The 24456-nt window shown below is 35.1% G+C and overlaps 1 protein-coding gene and 4 pseudogenes across 2 annotated transcripts; all 5 read right to left on the bottom strand.

The window, feature by feature from the left end:
- Positions 1 to 316: 316 nt before the first annotated feature.
- Positions 317 to 4662, bottom strand: LOC132607474 (transcription initiation factor IIB-2-like). 2 transcript variants are annotated; one of them, XM_060321450.1, is made up of 7 exons: positions 4189 to 4662; positions 2811 to 2835; positions 2095 to 2224; positions 1886 to 2016; positions 1694 to 1782; positions 1025 to 1104; positions 317 to 801 (listed from the first exon to the last, which is right to left on the bottom strand). In XM_060321450.1, the coding sequence occupies exons 1-7, from the start codon at positions 4530 to 4532 to the stop codon at positions 659 to 661; spliced, it is 942 nt and encodes a 313-aa protein (XP_060177433.1). In that variant the 5' UTR covers positions 4533 to 4662; the 3' UTR covers positions 317 to 658. The 2 variants fall into 2 exon arrangements, with proteins under 2 accessions (XP_060177433.1, XP_060177434.1); XM_060321451.1 differs by having other exon boundaries at positions 317 to 798.
- An 18589-nt stretch (positions 4663 to 23251) lies between these two features.
- LOC132608570 (small nucleolar RNA U3) lies at positions 23252 to 23438 on the bottom strand (annotated as a pseudogene).
- Positions 23439 to 23574: 136 nt separating this feature from the next.
- On the bottom strand, positions 23575 to 23772 carry LOC132608564 (small nucleolar RNA U3; annotated as a pseudogene).
- A 128-nt stretch (positions 23773 to 23900) lies between these two features.
- LOC132608563 (small nucleolar RNA U3) lies at positions 23901 to 24095 on the bottom strand (annotated as a pseudogene).
- A 128-nt stretch (positions 24096 to 24223) lies between these two features.
- LOC132608562 (small nucleolar RNA U3) lies at positions 24224 to 24418 on the bottom strand (annotated as a pseudogene).
- Positions 24419 to 24456: the final 38 nt, after the last annotated feature.

The following is a 24456-nucleotide window of genomic DNA, read 5'->3' as shown; positions in this document are numbered from 1 at the left end:
GAGTAACTACGTAATAGCATATCCGCGGGTATTTCAAGTCCAATGAACTTGTCACTAAATAACTCAAGATTGCTCGATGCAGTATTTTGTTTTGAAACGTGTCACATCAATCTCTTTTTGGGTATTATCCATCAGAGTGAGCGGTGTTCTTAGCCCTTTTCATAAGGTCGATTATATTGAAATACCAACCATCTCAGTCTCAGCTAATATTACCCTCTTTTAATAAGGAATCAATTCAATCTTTATAAGAGCATATTGGTCAAGTATGTCACCAATGAAAACATTTCAATACAAGAAACGAAGAACAGCAACATAGTTTCGAAAAAGAAAGTTTCTCACCAAATGAATTATCTTGTTGAAGAAGAGAATATTTCGCTTCGCATGACTATGTTTAGCCATAAAAAAAAAACTCGAAAGATGGCCTATGGAATCTGTGATTGCTCAATAACATTCAAAAAATGGAATAGCCTATCTGTGTTGGGTAAGAAAGATGGAAAATAAATTTTGGTTTACTCCGGGCCTACATGACCTACGGTGCCTTTATATGAATCCAGAAGACGGGTAGCCAAAACTCCGTCAGCTGATGTTTTCTCAATTTGACTTCTTACAGACTCGAGGCCCTATAGCAGATTCATATAGCTCAACGACTTAGTTACTCCTATGCCTTTGGACTGCACAGGTTCTTAAGGTCCTTATCTTTGACATACCATTCTGGTATTATTTTGGAAGCATGAGGATAAAGATCCTTGTACGCATTCTTGATAGTCCCTTCTGCAACTGTGGTTGCCATTGAGATATCTGCTGCATGCACAAACTGTCAGACGCATATACGGAACTAGCATATACAACCCAAGATTTAAAAGCAGCTACGCAAGCCCACATGAAGAATTCACTTATGCAATAACCCAGTAGCTGGAGAACTAGAAATATAGCATCATGCAGCTACCTAGGCACTGCATGAATGTATAGAATATATTGCCTCTTTGGCTCAAGATTGCAAAAAGAGGAAGGTAGGTGTTCTTACCTCGCAAAACGGGTTTCTTCGAATCTGAAAGTTGAGTTACCATGTATATTATTGCAGCAGCAATTGATATAGGACTCCTCCTGCAAAAAGGGGAATAACTACTAAGGATCTAATCCACCAACCTGATGTGCATAATAAACTTCGTTGCTAGTGATCTGAGTGATAACGACCATTTCCCACTTCTGTTCCCTTTTAGCAATTCATTTACTGGTTAGAACTCTAGGAGAGAAACTAGAATCTAGTTGTGAAATGTCCACAAAAATCTCTTGAGTGAGACTTGCATATATTACCCATTAGAATCAAGCCAGTGTCGTCTGTCCAACTTTTTCTTAGAGGGTCGCAGGGAAGATGTTCAAGCAAGAAGGTACCCTGGCTAACAAAAGATCTTCACCCACTATATCCATTGACTCAACTTCTGTTATTTTATTTTTTTCAAAAATTCAAAACTCCTCCAAAGTTCCAGAATTGAATAATTGCCAAAATCAAATTTCTCAATATGAAAGAAGAGCATTCAAGCCCCTGCAAGAATCAAATGGTTTCCTCAGAGAGTTTACATGCACATCCTCAAACTAACGACTTTTACCAGCCTCTGGATTATTCTGTGGCCAAGGTATAGGCTCACCCATATTAAGAACATAAATAAACATACACTATAACAAAAATATGTACCTTATATCAAACTCCTCTGCCTTCTGAACAGTTTCTTGGACTACCTTAATTTCTTCATGATTCATACCGAGGTTAGAACAAAAACGTCTCTGAAGATCAAGAATGGTTCATGTCAGGATAGCATAAAGGCATAATCATATCACATTTATTCCCCCCCAAAGAGGCGGAAACCTCAATATTTGGTTCACTCACCAGATAGTCCCCAGCGTGTATAGTTCCCATCTCCATTGATTCTCCCATTTCAACCTTCAATTGTTTGACAATGAATTCTTTCGCTCGGCCAATTTCCTTCTTACTAGCTCCATTGGCAATTGAGCATATTTCTAATCAACACCCAAAGGTTTAGAGTTCACACAGAAGACTAAACCGTTAATCTACAGGATCAGATAACATTGCCACACCTTTTACAGTCCGTGGTTTGCTTTCTTGGCGACAAGCAATGTAGATACAAGCAGCGACCAGAGCGTCAAGACTCCTGCCTCTTGTACACTTCTGGTCTTCCAGCCTTTTATATATCTCACTTGCTCGATCCTGCACGAGATCAAAGAAGACACACATCTCAAAACAACAAAAGAGATAGAAGACTTGGTGTTCCAATTAGTGCAAAAAACTTTACCTAGCAACATAACTCAATATGGAAGAACTAAGACTAATCCCAATAAGAGGAGAAAAGGGCTATATCAAAATACTCGCTGCGGTATTCAACCATAAAAAATGGAAAAAGGATTATATCAGATGACATTCCTTGACATATCAAGGGAATATCTCTGCAGCAATAAGGACTATCAAACTTTGGCGCTTTCACAGACACACAACCTACTTAGGCAGAGAAGACTAATGTTTCTGTTTACTAAAGCAAAATAAGATGGACAAATAGACAGCAGCACTAAGCAGCAGAAGACTCTAGAAAACAAAAAGAAAACACTTCAAAAGATTTAAAAACGCATATAATGAAATTATGAAGATGCCAATGAAAAGAAAGTCGCACTGTCGTTCTTGTCAAAAAAAAAAAAAGGCACTGTCGTATGCTTCAACTGAAAAGGTGCAAGAGAAGCCAGAAAGTAGTCAGATAGTTATGTGATGCCCAATAAATTTAAGAGAATACTAACGAACATACCCTTATAGTGGAAACAAGGCTCAACCTGCAAAACACAGAGAGAAAAAAACTCAGCTCAATCAATGCATACAAAATTTCCAAGCTTTCAAGAATTAAAAGAAATGCTACAACAATCTCAATAACTTGTCCCTTAAACCAGGATTATCACGTCACATATAGTCATAACAAAAGGTTAACTCAATGCCATCTCAAGAAGCATGGGAAGGACAAAAGCAGATGGACTAATTTGCATAATTACAGCACCAAACCAATCAAATTGTAAACCCACATATCATCCCACAAATGTTTTCCCTCCAAAAAGCATAATGGAGGAAGGAAGAAAACCGATATGGTTTTACTCTTCAAAGTAGCCATTTTCTTACATATTCAATTTCATTATCTGATTCTCTAAGATTAACCTATTTGATCCCCTATCACACAAGCCCTGAGATAGGCTTGATAACCATAAAAATAAGCTCTCTTTTTTTCATCTTCTAACCCTCTCATTCACTTCTACTCTTTAAAACAACCATATTCTTACATATTCAATTTCATTACCAGATTCTCTAAGATAAACCTATTTGTTCCCAATAGCCAATATCATACAAGCCCTGAAATCCAATCAATGATCACAAAAATAAGCTCATTTTCATGTTCTAACCACCACCCCTTTTTTCCCCACTAAACCTTTCCTCCTTCTACTACTTCACCTCGATCAGAAGCTAGTTATCAGCTATATCGGATCCACTCGATCCCAATTCATTTCTCAACCCACTAACTTTTGTAGAGCTTCTCCAAATTTCACACTTTGACTCGCAACAACAACACACACCCAATGTAATCTCACAAAGTGGGGTCTGAGGACGGTAGGATGTACGCAGACCTTACTCCTACCTTTGTGGGGGGTAGAAAGGTTGTTTCCGATAGACCACCTCAGCATACAAATATCTACAAAAGTACTGACATACAAATATCTACACAAACTAAAATCCGAAAACTCATAACCTTAAAAAAAAAAAAAAAAAAAAAAAAAAAAAAAGTCTCCCCATTTGATCCCAATAGCCAACATCACACAAGCCCTGAAATCCGATCAACGATCATACTAATAACCTCATTTTCATCTCCTAACCCCCCTCCCCCTCCTACTACAATTATTACACCTCAATCAAAAACTACTTATAAATCCTCCATATCCAATCTGATCCATTCGATCCCAATCTATTTCACTAACCAATTTAATCCCACAAGTGGAGTCTGAGGAGAGGGTAGGATGTACGCAGACGTTACCCCAATTCATTTCAGTAGGCAATATCTATCCATTAATTAAAGTACAAGTCCTCTAAATTGCACAGACATAAAAAAATATCTAAACAAATTCATAACTAACAGGTAATGGTACCTATCAGCCATGGTAGCAATAGCTTTAAAAGCCAAAACAATAGCTCTATCAGGATCACCACCCCGATTCTGCAACCTAGCTAAAGAACCATCACCATTGCTCCCATTTGGTCCTTTTGATATCACAGTACTTAGACCCGCATCTGCTAACAACGGGTTAACGGGTCCACCAACACGATTCGGGTCATCACCACCCGATTCATCAGCAAATGTACGCCACTCAGATGTCTCATCAATCGACCGCGATTCCAACACTAACCCACACTCCGAACATACCGTATCACCTGCCGCGTGGTCGAATACAACCTCCGTATTACGCTTACAGTCCGAACAGTACGTATCCATTCTCGACCCGACCCGACCCGATTAAGGATCGGAAGAGAGAGAGAAGAGGAGTAGTTACGAATTACAATGGTGTTTTTTGTGGGTTTTCGCTTTTCTCTCTCTCTCTCTCCAAAGATAGGAGTGATTAAGGGGTCAAAGGGTTATATATAGACCTAAATTCTGAATGCGGGTCGGTAAAAGTGTGTATTCGGTAGGGCCTACTGCTTTATTTTTTTGTTTGAAAGAATGGGAAAAAAGGAATTTATTAAAGATATTTACATATTGCAAATATCTTTTTTAGGTAATAATATTAAATTTGTTGAATGGGAAGCTTTGGAGTAAATGACAAAGTTGTTGTCATGTGATCAGGAGGTTACGAATTTAAGCCGTGAAAATAGCCTCTTGCAGAAATACAGGGTAAGATTGGGTTGTCTTGCCAATATTAAATTTGTTAGGAACGTTGATGAGGTATATGTTGTTGTACATTAAATTAAGCTGATGAAATAACAAATTTATAGGTAAAAGTTTGCGTTTTGATGAACTGAGTTATTTGTATCTGTTGTGACGGAAGGTAGCCAGTATTCAATAAAAGATATTTAGGAGAAGGTAGCTGAGGTCTGATGAAATTTCCTTAAAAGAAGGGGAAAGAAAAAGAAAATTTATTATTGAACTTTTACATTGCTAATGTATTTTAACTTACACTAATAGGTTGTTAAAATCTTTGTTAGGTAATATTATTAAATTTGTTAGGAACGCTGATGATGAGGTATATGTTGTTGTAGATTAACTTAATCTGATGAAACTAACAATTTATATGTAATAGTTTAAATTTTGGAGAACGAAGTTATTCAATATTTTGTCCTGATGGAAGGTAGCAAATATTCGATAAAAGATATCTCAAATAAAATAGCCAGTATCTGATTAAACAATTAAATGCGCATAAATTAATTTGAATACCATCCGTGGTCGAAACCAAAAATATAACATTATTGGTGCACAAAACTTGAGTTATCATCGATATCACTAAATTATAAGTTTAATAGTCCATTATTTGGTTTAAAGCAAGAAATTAAAATGGATCTCTCCTTAGTTCTTATGTTTATTGGGCATTCAAAATTATTAGTAGTAACTTTTTTTTTTTTCACTTGTCCATTTTTTTTGTTTACAATCTCTACTCTAAGAATAGGAGGAATAGTAATTTGTCTCTTTGGTATTTTTCAAATCAGCATATAATGGTACTACACCAAGGATGGGAACGTTGTTACTTGATTAATTTTCATAAATTTAAACATAGAATAAAGGTATCAAAATTTGGTTGATGAATCAGAGCATGAAAGTTTGTTGCTTGATTATTTTCAACATTTGACAAATATAGTAAAATTATCAAAATTTGATGAATCGAATAATGGAAGGATGCCGTTTGATTAATCTCAAATATTATCTACAAGTGAAAATATACCATCAAGACATCAAAATCTGATAAATCAAATAATGGAAGGTCATTTACTTGACAATTTCGACAATTGAAACGCACTATATAAGGACATAAAAATTTGATAAATGAAAAGTTGTTGCCAAATTGATTTTAAACAATTGAAACGTGCCATATAACATCAAAGCTGTGATAGTCTTTTATTAGACTATTAGAAATCTCATGTCGGTATTATAATCAATTTTTACGGGTCAATTAGTTTTGTAGGTTCTTTAATTTATAAATACGTTTTTAGTACGTCTATTTATAAGAAATTTATATTTTTATACACAAAATAAAAAAATTGTAAAAATTGCACTCAAGAAATTTGTTTAAGATCATTTTCTTTTATTCAAATGGTAAAACTTTATGTTCTTCCATTTTCATATATCCATTTTATTGTCCCAAAGCATGGAACTGAAAACTACATAAAATATGATTCCCGACAAATTTATGGCTGCAATGCGTATGCAATATTCACGATTACAAGAATGAAATTGTTTTAAGGAAAAAACCCTATAGTTAGTATGTACAAAAAGAAGCTTCATAGCAATTTCCCTTATCAAACATGAGAATAAAAGAAAGGGTGTAATTTGAGGTTCTAACAAATAATTGGTTTTCATAAGTGGCAATAAGAGAAGGAATAATCCTTGTCTTACTCGATCTTTTATGCAGTTTACAGTATATTTCAATTTTTTAACGAATATCTTTTTAAATGACAGTCTACTAATTTTATTATTCGGTTCTTTCAAATGATATAGAAACGCATAAAACATACAAATATTATCTTAATATTTAAAATTAAGAATTAAAACTATTAGAAATGTACAATTTTGAAACTCATACTATAATTATATTAATTATGTATTTGTAACTTACAACCTTAATTAATTGCCAACACAACATGTTACTTTTCTTTTAATACAAGCTGTAACTTATTCAATTGAACACAGCTCGGCGTTCCACAGAATAATATCACGTTGCTTTAAAGCTTTAAAATACAGATATTAACAGAAAGAAAAAAAAAAGAAAAATGAAAAAGAAAAAAATAATAGGAGTAATACATAAATAGAGAAAAGAGACAGAGAAAGAGTGGTTTGTGTGGGCCTTAGGGTTGGTGTTTTAGATCCATTGGCCGCCAGCCCTATTTGACTTGGGCTTGCTATAAACTAGTCCCATGATGTGGGGCTAAAAATGTTGGCCCACCAGAACTATTAGTTGAATTGGATTAATTGCTTTAGGGAACCATTACTTTATTAGCAATTCTGACTAAATAAACACATAGATCAGTTGACAATAATCTAAAATCCATAAGATAATTTAAGTCATAGTGCTACAAGTTTAAACTATAGTGATTTTCTGTGACGCCCATGATGGAGTGCCCGCATACGAGAGTAGGTCACAGAAAAGAATTGTCAAGCTTTTGAAAAAGGGTTACGCATGATATCTTAGGCGAACGACACATCCGAATGAGAGAGGAAAGTGAAGAGCTTTATAAGACATAATACAAGTTCACACATGGTACGCTGTGTTTCTGAGCTCAATATGGCGTTAGCTCGAGGGACAAATCTATGAGGCATGCTTCCTCATTTTGGTGGCGGGGCAAACTTCGGGAGGACAATGAGTCCTTAAGTGTGGGTGTATTTGACACCCATGAAGGAAGGTGGGTTGAGAGAGGGGAAGGTTCACAGATTTAGGTTGGAAATTTTCTGAAGAAGCTAAGGGATGAACATGATACCTTAGGTGAGAATTCACATCGGAATGGGAGAGAAAAAAAATGAAGGATTTTATAAGACATAATACAAGTTCACATGGTACGCACACGTATGAGCTCGTTGATAGTGGAGGTTGAAAGCGGGTAACTACATGCAATGGATTTGGATCGTGACATTTTCTCGATGCTAACATGATCATACTCTTTTTGTTAGTTACGTGTTAAAAAGGAGGAAAAGCCCCTAAATATTGCATAAGTAGAGATGACTAAACGAGTAAATTGGTAATAAGTTTGTGATAAAAAAAAATCGTAAGTGCAAATATTGCATAAATCGGTGATGATTATATCACCCGTTGACATCTAATATTTGAGTCAAGCGTAAATGGGGCCAAATACCTATTCAAGGTGGAAAATGAACGATATTGCACCGATTGTCGATCTTTTTTGTTTTCCTTACTTCTTTATTAATTAAACTATTTGGTGTACAATGCTGACCCATAGAATTTGATACTGATTGTATAAATTGTATTTGATCAATCACTATCTATAACTAGTATCGTAGAAGGAAATTGTAAGAAAAGGCAATACTTTGACTCCCCGTATGACATAAAATAGATACATGCATGGCATATTACTAGTTTCACATAGTATCTTCATTTTCTTTATGATCACTTCACGCCCAAAGAAGTGTAGTGTTTTGTAAAACAAATCTAAAAAACTATAGAGTTCCCAAGTTTTAGGTACCGACAAAATAAAATATAGATTCTTTATCCTAATAAGTTTAGTAACTTGTAACCACATTTAACTCTTCTAAACAAAGAGCAATAATCTGTTGCATTCAGTAAATTGCATTAATACATAGAAGTTTTTTACACGTATATATAAGAGAAAAATAAAAATTGTTTAATAGAACCAAAATGCTGCAATTTTCAAGAGGCTATTGGAGTAAGATCTCGTCCTAGTTGAGTTGGGCTGGGCCTCTGCCTTTTTTGTTGGGCTAGTCCAAACCACCTATTAAAATTGAGGAATTTTTACTCATTGTAGCTTCTTTTAAGACCTAATTATTAATATTAACTATCCTTTTATTTAATTATATTTAGTAGCTAATTGACTTTTTAAAATTACAAATGGTAGCTATATCAAAAAATACATATCAAAACACATATATCTTTCTTTTTTTCTCAATCACTATCCATTTCAGATTTTTCATTTCTCAAAACCCTAAAAAATCTCTCTCCCCTTCTCTCAACCACCACCACCATGGCAGCACCGCCCCCCTCTCTCTTCTCCCTCTTCCTCTGTGCTCACCCCTCTCTCTCTCCGCCGCCCCTCTCTCTCTTCTCCGTCTCCCTTACGATTTCTATTTAACATTAATGTGACAATATATGAGACGAATATATGAGACGAAATTATGTAGTTCCTCATGCCCTAATGAAAACACGTTGGAACTTGCTCTTAGCAAACCAAAGTAAAATAATATTATAAAAACACAACAAAAAAGAAAAAGCTTTCACATAAGCAGTCAGCTCCAATGTATTATATTTAAGGGATTCTGTTGCACATTATGTTCTGAAAGAAAAAGACAATCTTTGTTGTGGTGTAAAATTTAACACCCCTCTCTCTCTCTCTTCACTCTGCAGATCTGGCCGTGTGCATTGTTGGTGGCGGCGGTGATGGACTGATTTTGAAATGGCGACGGAGAAGATGACATAAAAGTGGAGAGATTAGAGTTTTGTTGGTGATGGAAAGATTAGGGTTTTTTGGTGGTGGTGGTGTCTCAGATTTGGGTTTTTGGTGGTGGTGGTGTCTCAGATTAGGCTTTTAGTGGTGTTGGAGATTGTTTTTTAATGTATTTGTCTTTGTATTTTTGAGTGCATTTTTTAGTGTATTTTGTTAATAGCCAAACACATTATTTTTTGAATGTATTTGTCATGTATTTGAATTTTTTGGTCTTGTATCTGAATGTATATGTTGAAATCCATTCAAATACACGAAAATTTGAATATATTTGGCTTCATAGTAGTTGGAATGTACATAATGTATTTGAAATACATAAAAAAAAATCAGTAAAATACATAAAAAAAAATCACTGAAATACATAAAAAAAAAAAAAAAAGACACGGAAATACATTATGGCAAAAAAAAAAATCATTGAAATACATCAAAGAAAAATCACTAAAATACATCAAAAATATATATATTAATATCTAATTAATAGGTCCATCATTAAAGGCTAAATCAAGGATCATGTTTTTTTTTTTTACCTTATTTTCATGTATTTGTTGGCAATAAATACACGTGAAAACATACACTATTTTGTCAAAATGTAGCTACAAATGGTAATATTTAAAAGGATAGCTACAAATGGTAGGAAGCTACAATAAGGTAGTCATTTGAGTAAGTTTGCCTAAAATTGATGTACTTACCTGATTCATTTGAATTTGGGATTTTTTGTTTAATTATAATCGATGAATAAATTAAATTTTTTGATGATTACCAATGGCTTATTTATCTAAAAAAAAAAGGGAGCTGATTTTTGCATTTTCACATGACAACCATATTCAACCTAATTATTCTGAATAGTTTATTGATAAAATTTTGCCTCTCCTCCTCACATTATTAGTTCAAGATAGATGAGGCGAGCCAAAAGATGTTCGCAAAGTTAAAGTGTGCATCTTCTCCCTTATAAATCTTCTTGGTACGAGCTTTTAATTTGTTAGCTCCAAACAAACTCTAATAACATCAACCTCGACTTGATGGCAAGATGAGAGTTTCAAACCCGATTCTAGTGGTGCACCTTCTACGCAAGTACTCCAGACGAAGAGGGACAGGAAAAGTTACATGTCCAAAACTTTTTATTCCGGAGAGGTAAATTATGTACCTATTAAGCTTTTGTTTGGATGTCTAACGTGTACGAAAAATTGACTAATAATCATATGGTTGACTAATAAAATTATAGATTATCAGCAAATAAAATCATAGATAATCAACAACAAATGAAAATATTATTTGTTTCCTTGATGGTGCTAACCATTATTTTGAGCTGTTTCAAATGGTGAATATTATAGCTCCAACAGCTTTACAATCATTAACTTGAAATTATAATCTCGGCTGCGTTTACCTTGGTTAACTAGCACCTTTGTAAATTTTTCCGTGCTCCGTTTTCTTTCTTTTGCAAATCAATGCTTTTGAAGGGGTGCAATAAATTAACTCTGAGTCTTGCAATAACGTTTTTTTTTTTTTACTTGATTATTGAAGATTAGAAGATTAATTGGGATATGCTCAAGGGAGAAAAATGGAAGAAAGGTGGTGTTAAATGCAGCCCAGTAGTTTGATAAATTCCTGCAAAAACAAAATATATTTTTTTAAAGTTGGAAGTTTTCCTTTATAGATATAGATGGATATATGTTTTCAGTTTTTGATTTAACGTTTAACACTTAAAATTGCAATGAATAAGCTCCAACACACCTTCAGTTTTTAACTCCATTGAGAAAAGAGGTCAAATGCAACGCCATTTGCCCGTTTATCTCCTCACGGAGTATAGCTCACACCCATAAAGGGAGTTTCCCTGTTCACCAATCAAATATTTGGATGTGAGCTATACACCTGAGGAGCTAAACGGGCAAAGGGCGTTGCATTTGACCTCTTTTCTCAATGGAGCGGAAAGGGAACTTCCGAGCCGTATGCAATGGATACGGGATTCTTCGAAAAAAGCACGGGCTAACTCGGAGACCTGAGACCTTGACTTAATAATGAATAAACGGAAGTTCTTTGAGTTTTCTTTGCCAGCGACTTATGGCATGATCGGCCTTATAAAGCTTGCTAAGCCTTGCTTTCCTCTCCCCTTTACTTATTAAGTGGAAAATACTAATCAACATTCTATAAGCGACTTGACCGAGTCTATGAAGCGTTGCTTTTCTTGTAGTAGGCTTGCAATGCCTCCCTTCATTTACACTTTGTTTGAAATTAGTCAAACAGAATCTCAATTAACCGCTAATCCTTCTTTTTAACATTCTGATTCAGAACATTTGTGGTTGATAGTTGATAACATTATTACATATGCAATTTTTTAAATCCGTATATCTTATTTAAATGTCAACCCAATTGGTGCTCAAGTTCAAAAGTTTCTATTTATTATCCTAAAATCTGAATAAGAAACATAGTCTATTTTGGAAGGATAAAAGTTCTACAATCATGGCAACACTCATCAGTGGTGAATCTTGCGCCCTCTATGCCTTTTGTCGGTTGTACATTGTGAACTTGTAACCATATAAGTTGCAAAGAAAAGTGTCTCGGCACTCTGAACTCTACAACCATGGCAACACTCATCAATGGTGAGTCTTCCAGAGGGCTCCAGCATTAGACCATCCCAACACCAGGTTAGGTGCTTAGAACGATCATCTACGACACCCTGACCCGAAGGCCAGGAAGCTGTTAATCACGCTCTGGTCTGTCTCCTTAGAACTCCAGGATATAGTGGTACAAGCCTATAGAACAAACCCTAGCTTTATCACTGCTCAATATTAAAAAGACTTTTCCTTTGTGTTGTTTCACCGATGTGGTACAACTGGACAGCCCTTATTATTCTTTTACTATGTGTTAGATGCGTTCATAATATTGAAACAATATGTACTTTTGATTATGTCCTTCTTTATCTACACTTCTGAGCAAAACATGCAGCTCAGCGCTTTCCTGAAAGAAGAAGAATATATTTGTCTGGAAGTTGGAAGTTTAGCCTTCGGGATAAAGTGAAAAAAGTATCCAGTTCTTGTGAGAGTACTTTTTATTATCTATCTCTCCACCCAATAACTACTAGTAATTCTAATAACTTAATATGTATCTAATAGAACTTAAATTTTATGCACCTTCCGCGTAAATATGTTATTACACAATCACATCATATGCAGATTATTGCACGTCTCTTTCAAAGAAAGTGTTCAAATGGAAAAAGGAAAAGGTCGTGATTGGTGAAAGAGCTACGGGTCTCGGAAGCCCCACTTACTCTCCATTTCAATTTATGCGACACAATTTTAGTAAATAATTCATGCGACACACTTTTTGTAATACGTTCAGAAAAGAATACAGTAATATATTTTTAAATTTAAAAACAATCAACTTTGTATTTCTCATTTTCCCTTTAATGATAAGCTTTTATAGCCAAACAAATGGTAGGATATATCAAGCTCACAAGAACGAAAGTTTTATAATCTAAGAATTATAGAGGCGGAGCAAGGATTTGAAAGTTATGGGTTCTGAAATTTTTTAAGCTAGTGAATTTTAAGTTAATAATTTGTACATATTCATGGGATTTTAATACAAAAACAGGGATTAAACTAAAGCTACTTGAACTCGTAGTCGATACTCTAACTCTGTCCCTACTCCCAAATATTATGATATGTGCTTTACAGATAATTTTATAAATCTTTATTTTTACTTAAATTTCAAGCGGGTTCAAACTATATACATAAATTGGAAATGAGAAAGTTCAAACTTAAATTTCTTAAATTTCGGCGTTTTGGTGTTTGAGCTTATCTTGCCTTATCCCAACCGGGAATGTCACTTCCGGACGCTAGCCGTGAAATTAGGATCACATAATGTCCAGTTTCAAGAAAATCAGCTACAGATCGAGACAATTCTACAACTGTCTATCCCCACAGGCGACGCCAAACTGTTTTCCGGTAAAATCGTTAGCTACCAAAAAATGAAGTTAGAGATTTGTTTTTACGGGTTTAAAAATAAGTAGGTCGTATTCAATCTGGAGACTCTCTCGAACGAGCTCGGGTTTGGTTGTTTTTCTTATAAGGGATACAGGTAATAATATTTATCTAAGTTAACAGAGTAAATGGAAAGTAAGAAAATCACAATAATGATCAGATCTCCGAGAGTAAGTATATTTCTTAGTCAAATAATAATACAAGAAGTGAGAACTTGGGTACAAAAGAGTGATCATGCTTTCTTCTCTCCTAAGCTTCATTTATATAGACCAACCCTTGGTATGTTACTGCCCTAGGTGACATCAATCGAGCGACGCAGCTTGGACTCTATGCATAGTGGCACTCTGCTCGATGACAACTGATATGATATGATGTGATGGGAGTTGTTGGGAGTGGGAGGCAGCTATCTAGATCCGTTTGAGATTCTTGTGACCGCGAAAACTTCTCGCCTACGCTTGGAGTCCCCTGAGCATGCTTTCTCTTTATATTTCAAGACCTAAAGTCTCCGAACTCGCCGTTCCTAAGTACGCTCAGGTGTTCATACCCGCATACAGTAGTGTTTTGGAAAACAAATCTAAAAGACTAGAGTTCCAAGTTTTAGGTATCGACAAAATATAGATATTCTTTATCCTAATAAGTTAAGTAACTTGTAACCAAATGTAACTCTTCTAAACAAGAGCAATATTCTGTTGCATTCAGTAAATTGCATTAATATAAAGAAGTTTTTTACCCATACATATAAGAGAAAAATAAAAATTGTTTAATAGAACCAAAATGCTGCAATTTTCAAGCATTTTTTTTGCGCGGATTGCCCTTCTTTTGGGGTGGTCTCTAAATTTTGCCCCTCAAATTGGTGGTCTTTAAGTTTTGCCCTTCGCTTGAAAAGGTGGCCGAAAATACTGAGGTTCTGGGTTTGAACTCGTGCTCAGGCATAAAAATAAAAATAATTTCGCAAGGCAAGACTTTGAGAAAAATATGTCTTATGCGGCATAAATTGCCTTAAGGCATAATTAAAGTTATGCCAGATTCGACATATGTTGCCTTAAGGCAACTTATGCTGTCTCCGGCAGAGGTTGCCTTAAGGCATAAATTAAAGCATAAAAGTTTGCCTTATAAATTGCCTTAAGGCATAAAATTTATGCCAGATCCGGCGCTTATGCCAGATCCGACATAACTTTCCCCAAGCCTTGCTTTGTGAAATTATGGCATAAAGTTATGCCGGATCCGGAAAGTTATGTCTTAAGGTGCTTATGCCGGATCCAGCATAACTTTCCTCAAGCCTCGCCTTGCGAAATTATTTTTTATTTTTATGCCGCAACCGGGATTCGAACCCAGAACCTAAGGGTTTCTACGCGAAGGGCAAAATTTAAAGACCAACAATTTGAGGGACAAAAATTAAAGACCACCCTGAATGAGGGGCATTCGTGCGAATTGCCCATTTTCAAGAGGCTATTGGAGTAAGATCTCATCCTATTGAGTTGGACTGGACCTCTGCCTTTTTCGTTGGGCTAGTCCAAACCAACTATTAAAACTGATGTACTTACCTGATTCATTTGAATTTGGGATTTTTTTGTTTAACTAGTTCCTATGAACGTGCGTTGCATGTTAATAACATCACGTAATGGTTCAGTCAATTATTAATACAAAGGCACATTAAGTTTAATTTATTAAAAAATACATATAAACAGTAAAAAAAAAAATGCAAAATCATCTAACGTGCATGAAATCAAAGTTATTACTTTAGCATAATATTTGATTCAAAATGATTGAACATCATTTGAACTTGTAAAAATGATCAAGTTAGTTAAGGTAGATAATATTATTATCAGCTTATAAAAATGATCAAGTTAGTTAAGGTAGATAATATTGTTTTGAGCTTATAGTTTTGTAATATGCAATGTGACCAATGAGCATACATTACCTAAGACTTCTCTATAAACAATGCTTTTTTTTTTTTTTTTTTTTTTTTTTTTGTGTGGGTGTATTCCCATTTGGACGCTTTGGTTGCTCCATCATGACCATAGCTATTGACACTAATATTCCTTTTGAAAGTTGTCCATGTACGAAAACTTGATATGACAAATATAGTCCAACATTTGGGATTGTTTGGCCTCGTGGTTTAGTCATTGTCATTACAAAGCACAGGCATGCTATAAAAATTGGAAAATTTTAAAAAGATATTCTTCATTTTCTGGAGGTGAAAGTTGAATTTTAGGGACAAACAGATGCTTGGAAACGCATTGATCCGTCATGATTTTGCATGTATAATGTTATTACCAAAACGTCTATATACCTTTTTTGCACCATTGCACAAGCCAGTTGACGGATCTAATTTCTTAGTAGCATGATGAACACATTTCTTCCAAAACCAACATGTATGTCAGGGAAGATCAATTCTAACTTTGTCTATTATATATATAGATGTCTCTAACATACATAAGAAATAATAAACTTGACAATAGACTTTTGAGGTGAAGGTCACTTGGTTTTAAAGTATTTACATATTCTTCCTGATAATAATTGTTGACATCATCTTCTACTAAGTCACAACTGAGAAACGTTTTGCTTTTGACCTAGGATCTTGCCAATCGACATCTCATTTAATCTACCAACATATTCATTTTTGATAGCTAAGATAGCTTTTTATGTCATGTACTTTGCACAACTTTCATTTTCATTTAATGATGAAAATATTTCCTTATTAAGTGATTTCACCACTACCATCACTATTGGACTTCCCACCCAATTGGTTTGGAAGAAGGATCAAATCCTCTTTTGTTGCATGATCTTTTCCATTTTTGGCATGAAGTAAGAAATCCCTGAATGCTAGGTCTGTTCGTGCTCTCATATTTCTTGTTAGCTGAATTTTTTTTATTTGAGGTCATAGGTATGAATTTACCAAGCTAGTGTTTATAGTCCCCACTCTCGTCGATTTTGGAACTATTGGTGGTATTTTATGGAAATCATCTCTAGAAGTTACTACTTTTCCACCAAATGGTTATCTCTAAAACGCATGTCAACTATTTCGATTGTCTGTCACTTTTCCATGGGCGCTTCATCTCATATAATATCAAATTTGCATTTCTTATCAATTTTGCACCCACCACTCTGCTTTGACATATCTGTGATTGTTGTTTCTATTGTTTGAAGAAGTATGTCGAATCTAGAGTGAGTCGTACGATCTTTTGGTAAAATTGTTGTCGCTACACCACTTGTTGATGTTGCTATACCACTTTTTGATGTTGCTAACACTATCATGCCTTTTGATATGAGATTAGCAAGTAATGCAAGATATATGGATATTTTCCGAGCTCCTCCAGAGCTATCTACAAATAACGATCCGCTCTACCAGAGTCGTTTCTTTGCAATATAGTCTTGAAAACTTACTCTTATTCAGGAGCTTTGATTGTGCATTAAAAACTTCCTGAGGTACTTGTATGGCCTTTTCTTCAATAATTTCTCTATATTATGATATAACATTATTATCTCGATAACTGATCAAGTTTAGGCAAATCGGATTTTTCAGCACTTCTACCGATGCTCTCTAGGAAATAATTTATACTCTTCAGCGTGCATTGCAATTGGGTATCTGGTGAACTGTCATGTATCCTTCTAAAGTCATCTGACATATTGTAGTATGTATCTCATAATTTTCTATCATCCATTGGATTACAATGGACCAATTATTTGCAAATAAATTTCGGAGAGCTAATGACATTTGGAAAAGAACTGTCTATCATAAGCATTCAGATATACTATTATTTGATTCTTATAATTCTCTTTCTTTTGCAGCTTTCTTGAATGTGTCACACGTTCTTCCATTAACAGTGAGTAAGTCTTCAAATGAAAATGGTTCCGACATGATACAACAATAATCTTAAGTAATATCTTTAACCTTTACTAGGATTTGCTGCATTATTCAAGAAAAGAGGATAAATAGATGAAATTATCAAAATATATTAATGAAAAGAAGCTTTGAACGTGAAATTAAATTCCTTAGTGGTAACAATTTGACCAATTACAGATCTTTTTTTCTTTTCTTTTTGTCCATGTCCAAACATAATCCTCTAGGAATTCTTCACCATTTGTTGAGCATGTGATGAAATACTGAGTGAGCATGGTATTGTTTACATTGTTCGATGCGATAAGATTTTGCTAATTTTGCCTTTTTCAATAGTACACTAAAGAATGATATTTCGTCAGAATTTGTATATTGTATATATACGTATTGCTAAAGTTATAAAATCAACTAATTTAATTTTTTCAAAATTCAGATGACCGGTTTATATAGATGAATAACATGAGCAAAGCGTTGGTAACATTATATTTCCTTTATCCCGATTTATGTGACACTTTTTGCTTTTCGAGATTCAAACTTTGAAAACTTTGATCAAGGTTTTAAAATGTATTACTCATCATGTTGGCATGAGAAGAAATGCAACTTATAGTACTTTTCATATAGTTTTTAAATAGCTAAATTTTACTATTAAAATATTGAGTTGATCTAATTCAATTTAGTTACAAAGATTAAACAAATTGACTTTAAATGAAAAGTTGCAGGTAAATTGAAACAGAGGAAGTAACATTTTTGTTTTCATATCTTAATAAGAGTTAGATTTCAATCTTGAATTTAAAGACAAAAGTTCATGGCACATGCTTCTAAGTTCTAACTGAACATTTTATAATCAAAGGAATATATGTTAACGTTAATTTAGGTTTTTGGGTTTAAGTATGTAAAAGAAAAAATTGGATTAGAGCTAGCTTATTGCCGTGATTCATTTTTTATCGGATTATCGCGAGTTTTTCTTGTCTACTACAATTTTTAATCCTAATGTCTACCATGAGTTAAGTTCCTAATACTAATAGGATACAATTTTAAACCTAATGTGTATTATTCCAGTTATGACCTTTTCTTCTATATTGTTCTTCAAATTAATTAAATAGTAAGGATATAAGAGTCGTTCAATATTCAAATAATATTTTGGTCAATCAACATTTATATTCATGCTTTTATAATAATATCAGTCTCTATAAACGTGCCTCACACGTTAATAATAGCACGTAAATATTCAAATGATCAATATTAAATAGTTCCCCCCCCCCCCCCCCCCCCCCTCCACAATTGCATATCCTTTTGTGAGTAAAGTGCTAGCAATATTTCAGAATGAACCAATTACTTACTAGCTATCACAGAACGAATAATTCATTTATCATCTATTTTAAGTAATAATTCAGTTTTTTAAAATGATACTAATATCATGTCAACATTATGTTTATGTGCCGATACAGATATATAGATTATGAACGTACTTTAGGGTCTTTTTCTTTATTTATTTATTTTACTTTCTTGATTAAAGGTATAAAAGTTTTAGTTTCTCTATTAATATATTCTCTACAGCCTCATATAAGTTTAATTTATTTAAATAAATTATAAAATTACTTTTATCCAAATAATTCTTTCAATCGAACTCAAAATGATATCTTTCATCTTTTAGTGGGGAAAGACGAATTTAGAGGACGAAGGTGTATTCGATGACACATTAATTAGCTCATCGGTCATCATAATTCCTTTTTATAATTTTTTTTGGCCAATAAACGGATGTTATTATGAAAGAGTAGATAGTTACAGCTAAAAAAAAAAAAAAAAAAAACGAAGCAAGGAAAACATAACAATGCACTGTTACTGGACACACCCAGCCTCAGCACTCTTCCTATATATATGCATCTCACTCTTTCTGGTCAACAGTTCTCCATCTAACAAAGTAATGCACAAAATAATCATAGCATCAATTCAACATCATCTCAAGGATAGAAGTTCATACTATCCATGTTTCCTCACGAGCTTATCCTTTAGCCTTCCTCTAAAACAAATGTCCTGAATGAGTTCTCGCACCACATGGTCAGCAGGTCTTCGTTTAATTAAACAACTAACTTAATATATTGACTAAAATTTTAGAAAATAGTGAATAGAATTTATTTTCCAAACAATTAATTGACATTGTTCAACGTAACCTCTAATAGTCAAAACCTAACATTAACAATACTATCCAACATAACCTCTAATTGACCTGAAATTTGCTATGAACTATGTTGCTAATCCGCCTCTAAATTGCTCATAGCTATTAGAATATTTTTTGATAATCTATCGCTAAATAGGATTAGCTATAAATTTTGTTGTTTAACTATAAAATTTGTCCATCGCTAATTCTCGTTTTTCTAGTAGTGGTCAGGGGCGGATGCAGTAAGAGGCCAGGGTGTTCACCCGAACACCCTGGATAAAAAATTACAGTATATATTTAGGGTAAATTTTCTGTGTTCATGTACATATATTAACTTTTGAACACCCTGAACATGTATTACAGTGTATATTTAGATCCAGTTATTTTTCCGAACACCCTAAGTGAAAATTCTGGATCCGCCACTGGTAGTGGTAAGGAAGACTCTTGTGAGCATATGGAATATTGGCAGATTGGACCATCAATACTTGCTTCCCTTTGATTGTGCACTATAAGAAGGAGAAGAAGCTTTTGGTATTTAGGATATATCAATAATGTTAACCTTATAATTAACGACATTAATATGCTTAGGATTAGTAATGTTAGTGGTAATAGGATAATCCTTAGTTCTGTTAGGTAGTTTAATAAGAAATAGGATTAGAGTTTATTAAGGTTATAAAATCGTTCAATATTTGAAGGCTATTTTGGTCAACCAACATTTATATTCATTCTTTGAAAATAATATAGATAGATAGATTAGAATCGATGAATAAATTAATTTTTTTGATGATTACCAATGGCTTATTTATCTAAAAAGGGGAGCTGATTTTTTGCTTTTCACATGTTTACAACCATATTCAACCTAATTATTTTGAATAGTTTAGTGATGAAACGGTGCCTCTTCTCCTCACATTATTAGTTCAAGATAGATGAGGCGTGCAAAAAGATGTTCGCAGAGTTAAAGTGTGCGTCTTCTCCCTTATAAATCTTCTTTGTACGAGCTTTTAATTTGTTAGCTTCAAAACAAACTCTAATAACATCAACCTCGACTTGATGGTAAGATGAGAGCTTCAAGCCCGATTATGGTGGTGCACCTTCTGCACAAGTACTCCAGACGAAAAGGGACAGGAAAAGTTACATGTCCAGAACTTTTTACTCTGGAGAGGTAAAATATGTACCTATTAAGCTTTTGGATGGCTAACATGCAAGAAAAAATGACTAATAATCATATGGTTGACTAATAAAATTACAGATAATCAACAAATAAAATTATTGATAATCAACAATAAATGAAAATATCGTTCATTGTTTCCTTGATGGTGCAAAACATTATTTTGAGCTGTTTCAAATGGTGCTTATTATAGCTCCAAGAGCTTTATCTTCACGGAAAGCCATTAGACCAACCAACAACGAAGAAGTAAAAAATACCGCAAAACAGTTTGAGGAGTCTGTCAGAGCATCATTAGACCATCCCAGCAACGGATCTATTCAAGGAAGGTCTTGGAATGTGGCCTCATTGCTCAACGTTAAAAAGACTTTCTATTGTGTTATTTCACCGATGTGGGATAAAGACACAAAATAATGTTGAAATTACAATCATTAACTTGAAACTATAATCTCGGCTGTGTTTACCTTGGTTAGCTAGCACCTTTGTAAAATTTTCCGTGCTCCTTTTTCTTTCTTTTTCAAATCAATGCTTTTGAAGGGGTGCAATAAATTAAGTCTGAGTCTTGCAATAACGTTTTTTTTTTTACTTGATTATTGAAGATTAGAAGATTAATTGGGATATGCTCAAGGGTGAAAAATGGAAGAAAGCTGGTGTTAAATGCAACCCAGTAGTTTGATAACTGCTTGCAAAAACAATTTTTTTTTTTAAAATTGGAAGTTTACCTTTCTAGATAGAGATTGATATGTATGTTTCCAGTTTTTGATGTAATGTTTAACACTTAAAATTGCAATGAATAAGTTCCAACCCACCTTTAGTTTTTAACTCCATTGAGAAAAGAGGTCAAATGCAACGCCATTCACCCGTTTATCTCCTCACAGAATGGAGCTCAAACCCATAAAGGGAGTTGCCTCGTTCCCCAATCAAATATTTGGATGTGAGCTATACGCCCTGAGGAGCTAAACGGCCAAAGGGCGTTGCATTTGATCTCTTTTCTAATGGAGCGGAAAGGGAACCTCCAAGCCATATGCCATGGATACAGGATTCTTCGAAAAAAGCGAGGGCTAACTCGGAGACCTGAGACCTTGACTTAATAATGAATGAACGGAAGTTCTTTGAGGTTTCTTTTTCAGCGACTTACGGAGTGATCGGCCTTATAAAGCTTGCTAAGCCTCACTTTCCTCTGCCCTTTACTTATTAAGTGGAAAATACTAATCAGCATTCTATAAGCGACTTGACCGAGTCTATGAAGCTTTGCTTTTCTTGTAGCTAGTCTGTAATGCCTCCCTTCATTTACACTTTGTTTGAAATTAGTCAAACGGAATCTCAATTAACCGCTAATCCTTCTTTTTAACATTCTGATTCAGAACATTTGTGGTTGATAGTTGATAACATTATTACATATGCAATTTTTTAAATCCGTGTATCTTATTTAAATGTCAACCCGATTGGTGCTCAAGTTCAAAAGTTTCTATTTATTATCCCAAACTCTGAATAAGAGCATAGTCTATTTTGGAAGGATACAAGTTCATTTGTTGCCTTTTGTCGGTTGTACAGTGTGAACTTGTAACCATATAAGTTGCAAAGAAAAGTGTCTCGGCACTCTAAACTCTACAGCCATGGCAACACTCATCAATGGTGAATCTTCCCAGAGGGCTCCAGCAAGTAAAAAAAAATGGGGCAAAACAAAATCGAAGAGTCTATCAGACAACCATTAGACCATCCCAGCACCAAGTTAGGTGCTAAGAACGATCATCTACGACCCCATGACCCGATGGCCATGGAAGCTGTTGTACATTGTAAACTTGTAACCATATAAGTTGCAAAGAAAAGTGTCTCGGCACTCTGAACTCTACAGCCATGGCAACACTCATCAATGGTGAATCTTCCCAGAGGGCTCCAGCAAGTAAGAAAAAATGGGGCAAAAAAAAATCGAAGAGTCTATTAGACAACCATTAGACCATCCCAACACCAAGTTAGGTGCTAAGAACGATCATCCACGGCCCCATGACCCGATGAGCCATGGAAGCTGTTAATCACACTCTGGTCCAATGGCCACGATTGGTGCTCAAGTTCAAAAGTTTCTATTTATTATCCCAAACTCTGAATAAGAGCATAGTCTATTTTGGAAGGATAAAAGTTCATTTGTTGCCTTTTGTCGGTTGTACAGTGTGAACTTGTAACCATATAAGTTGCAAAGAAAAGTGTCTCGGCACTCTGAACTCTACAGCCATGGCAACACTCATCAATGGTGAATCTTCCCAGAGGGCTCCAGCAAGTAAGAAAAAATGGGGCAAAAAAAATCGAAGAGTCTATCAGACAACCATTAGACCATCCCAGCACCAAGTTAGGTGCTAAGAACGATCTTCCACGTCCCCATGACCCGATGAGCCATGGAAGCTGTTAATCACGCTCTGGTCCAATGGCCACGATTGGTGCTCAAGTTCAAAAGTTTCTATTTATTATCCCAAACTCTGAATAAGAGCATAGTCTATTTTGGAAGGATAAAAGTTCATTTGTTGCCTTTTGTCGGTTGTACAGTGTGAACTTGTAACCATATAAGTTGCAAAGAAAAGTGTCTCGGCACTCTGAACTCTACAGTCATGGCAACACTCATCAATGGTGAATCTTCCCTGAGGGCTCCAGCAAGTAAAAAAAAATGGGGCAAAAAAAATCGAAGAGTCTATCAGACAACCATTAGACCATCCCAGCACCAAGTTAGGTGCTAAGAACGATCATCCACGTCCCCATGACCCGATGAGCCATGGAAGTTGTTAATCATGCTCTGGTCCAATGGCCATGATTCATTAACTAGACTTAGTTCCCTGTCTCCTTAGAACTCAAGCCTTTTGTCGGTTGTACAGTGTGAACTTTTAACCATATAAGTTGCAAAGAAAAGTGTCTCGCCACTCTGAACTCAACAGCCATGGCAACACTCATCAATGGTGAATCTTCCCTGAGGGCTCCAGCAAGTAAGAAAAAATGGGGCAAAAAAAATCGAAGAGTCTATCAGACAACCATTAGACCATCCCAGCACCAAGTTAGGTGCTAAGAACGATCATCCACGTCCCCATGACCCAATGAGCCATCATGGAATCTGTTAATCACGCTCTGGTCCAATGGCCATGATTCATCAACTAGACTTAGTTCCCTGTCTCCTTAGAACTCAAGCCTTTTATCGGTTGTACAGTGTGAACTTGTAACCATATAAGTTGCAAAGAAAAGTGTCTCGGCACTCTGAACTCTACAGCCATGGCAACACTCATCAATGGTGAATCTTCCCAGAGGGCTCCAGCAAGTAAGAAAAAATGGGGCAAAAAAAATCGAAGAGTCTATCAGACAACCATTAGACCATCCCAGCACCAAGTTAGGTGCTAAGAACGATCATCCACGTCCCCATGACCCGATGAGCCATGGAAGCTGTTAATCACGCTCTGGTCCAATGGCCATGATTCATCAACTAGACTTAGTTCCCTGTCTCCTTAGAACTCAAGCCTTTTGTCGGTTGTACAGTGTGAACTTGTAACCATATAAGTTGCAAAGAAAAGTGTCTCGGCACTCTGAACTCTACAGCCATGGCAACACTCATCAATGGTGAATCTTCCCAGAGGGCTCCAGCAAGTAAAAAAAAATGGGGCAAAAAAAATCGAAGAGTCTATCAGACAACCATTAGACCATCCCAGCACCAAGTTAGGTGCTAAGAACGATCATCCACGTCCCCATGACCCGATGAGCCATGGAAGCTGTTAATCACGCTCTGGTCCAATGGCCATGATTCATCAACTAGACTTAGTTCCCTGTCTCCTTAGAACTCAAGCCTTTTGTCGGTTGTACAGTGTGAACTTGTAACCATATAAGTTGCAAAGAAAAGTGTCTCGGCACTCT

Source organism: Lycium barbarum, chromosome 8 (assembly GCF_019175385.1).
Source record: "Lycium barbarum isolate Lr01 chromosome 8, ASM1917538v2, whole genome shotgun sequence".
NCBI classification, from domain to species: Eukaryota; Viridiplantae; Streptophyta; class Magnoliopsida; order Solanales; family Solanaceae; genus Lycium; species Lycium barbarum.
The sequence above is the reverse complement of the archived record's forward strand: the minus strand, read 5'-3'. Positions and strand labels throughout refer to the sequence as shown.

Bases quoted from the DNA above. Each gene is read 5' to 3' on its own strand.
- LOC132607474 (XM_060321450.1), bottom strand. From the start codon at position 4,532: ATGGATACGTACTGTTCGGACTGTAAGCGTAATACGGAGGTTGTATTC. The intron at 2,225-2,810 runs GTATGTTCGTTA...GATCTCGTGCAG, and splicing joins GCCTTGTTTCCACTATAAGG to GATCGAGCAAGTGAGATATA. The intron at 802-1,024 runs GTAAGAACACCT...TTGTGCATGCAG, and splicing joins GAAGAAACCCGTTTTGCGAG to CAGATATCTCAATGGCAACC.